Source organism: Austrofundulus limnaeus, unplaced genomic scaffold (assembly GCF_001266775.1).
Source record: "Austrofundulus limnaeus strain Quisiro unplaced genomic scaffold, Austrofundulus_limnaeus-1.0 Scaffold265, whole genome shotgun sequence".
Taxonomy (NCBI): Eukaryota; Metazoa; Chordata; class Actinopteri; order Cyprinodontiformes; family Rivulidae; genus Austrofundulus; species Austrofundulus limnaeus.
Window position 1 is genome coordinate 728,042 of NW_013952667.1, and position 2,042 is coordinate 730,083.

A 2,042-nucleotide genomic window follows, 5' to 3' on the forward strand; every position below is an offset into this window, starting at 1 on the left:
AGGCAAGAAGGAAAAAAAACTGTGTCTTTGATTTAAACTAAACTTTAAAATTTAAGCTAAACAGAGGGAGCACCAGCATGCACAGTAGATCTGCACATGGTTTCTGCTCCTTCCTGCCTGTTGACCAATAGGAGAGCAGCTGACCCAAGAAGGACCGCCCATCTTATTTGAATAATGAGGCAGAAATGTATAAGGTAATGTTGTAAAAGAACACATGGAAATAAAAATACTTTGGAGAAAAATTATATAAAAAATTTAAATATGACCATTTAAGAGACAGAGATTGGCTTTGAAGTGAGAAAGGGGGGATTTGAGGAAAATACCGGTAGGTTGGAAACTACTGATTTAGAGAATCAAGTTACTGGTAACTACTTTAAAGGTGGTATTCATTGATTTTTCAGGTATTTTTTTTTACAAAAATCACTTTGTTCCACTTTGCATCCAGTTTACATTACTTCCAAATTAGCATGTATTTATAACATAACATAAAGTACTTTTATATTGTACTTTAMACACAGTGTTTATATTTATTTTATTAGTTTGTCAGTTTGTGTTGCCACACCTCCAATACAAATTGCATTATCAACAGATGCAACATCTTCAGCAACATAAACCATGTAGAACATAAACCATGCCTTATATAATACTCTTTATAAACCTCTGTTAGTCCAAAGCTCAAGTTATCTGGCATGTAAAAGGTCATTATATCAATCTCAAATTAACACTTTCATTAAATGAACTTTGAGATTATGTTTGAGTTGGAGACCACTTTTCAGTAATCTTTCAAGTTTCATTTGCCATTTTGCTGTGATTGTCTSCATATAAAACAGTATACTTAACCCTTTTCTCCACTGAGATATTGTGGTTTTAACCAGGAAAACAGTCATTTTCTTAGCAAGTACAAGTAYAATCATTAAGGATAAAATTGGAGATTATTTCAGAGTTTATTCTGAAAAACTCCTAGTAAAATAAAAGATTGTTCTAGAGGAATTATAATACCCAAACATGTAACAATTTCACCTTTAATATCTTTCCAGTAGTTTAATAATTTTGGACAACATGAGGATAATCTCCTACAATCCCTCCAACACTTCACTGAGACATCACCAAATCTAGATGACATTAGTATTTTTAATAGTATATATTTATTAGATAATGGTCTGAGGACATGTTAGATGACATGATCTGTCTGCAAGATGATGTCTGGTAACCTGAGCATGAAGTATTCATGATGCAGACCATGMCTGTCTTTAAATCATCATCTCTAAAGTTTAGTGATTTGCTGCTGTGGTCACATAAACAGCAGTTTTCTCAAACACATTTTGCAATAATGTTATTTACACACAGGCTCCCTAATCAGCTGTTTATAGGGTTCTTTTCCCCACATTTKACTGTATGATGTTAAATAAGTTAAATAAATGTGGAAGTCACAATTGTTTGGCTTAATGACTGTGCTGCCCCTTTGTGGTTGTTTGTGAAACAGCAGCTGCTGACACATTCGCCCTTTCTGCTTCTTGATGGGTTTTTTCTTTCTTTCTTTCTTCTCTGTTCTCTCAAGAGTAAACATCTGTCTCATTTTTTGTCGTTTCTTTCTCTTCATCTCTCAGGTTACAGATTTTGGCTTTGCTAAACGTGTAAAGGGCCGGACCTGGACACTGTGTGGCACCCCAGAATATCTGGCTCCAGAGATTATTCTCAGCAAGGTGATCCAGCAGTGGTTTTCTATTTCCACTTTTAAAAAGTACTTTTGAAAGAAAAAAGTGTTTTTTTAAATATGAAAATGGATTAAAATACTTTTACTGAATGTTTTAATGYAATGTGAGTAGTGTAAACCTCAAGTGGTATGGTCTCAGTACATTTAAAAAAGTTATACACAGTTAGAGACAAAACACATTTCCTACCTAAAACACACAAAATGCCAGTGAGGTTAAGAACTTTTATTGTTATAAATGTCAGTGTCAATTTATTTATTTAGCACGTAAAAACAACAAGAGTTGACCAAAGTGCTTCACAATTCAGCCAAATTAATAAAACAACAAAGC

General features: G+C 33.5%; 1 protein-coding gene across 1 annotated transcript in view; it reads left to right on the plus strand.

The window, feature by feature from the left end:
* LOC106526233 (cAMP-dependent protein kinase catalytic subunit alpha) overlaps positions 1-2,042 on the plus strand; it is a gene marked incomplete in the record, with an annotated part of 41,398 nt that overhangs the window by 32,077 nt on the left and 7,279 nt on the right. Inside the window, 1 exon segment of the mRNA XM_014020796.1 lies at positions 1,608-1,703. Within this exon segment, the coding sequence (XP_013876250.1) occupies positions 1,608-1,703 (96 nt within the window).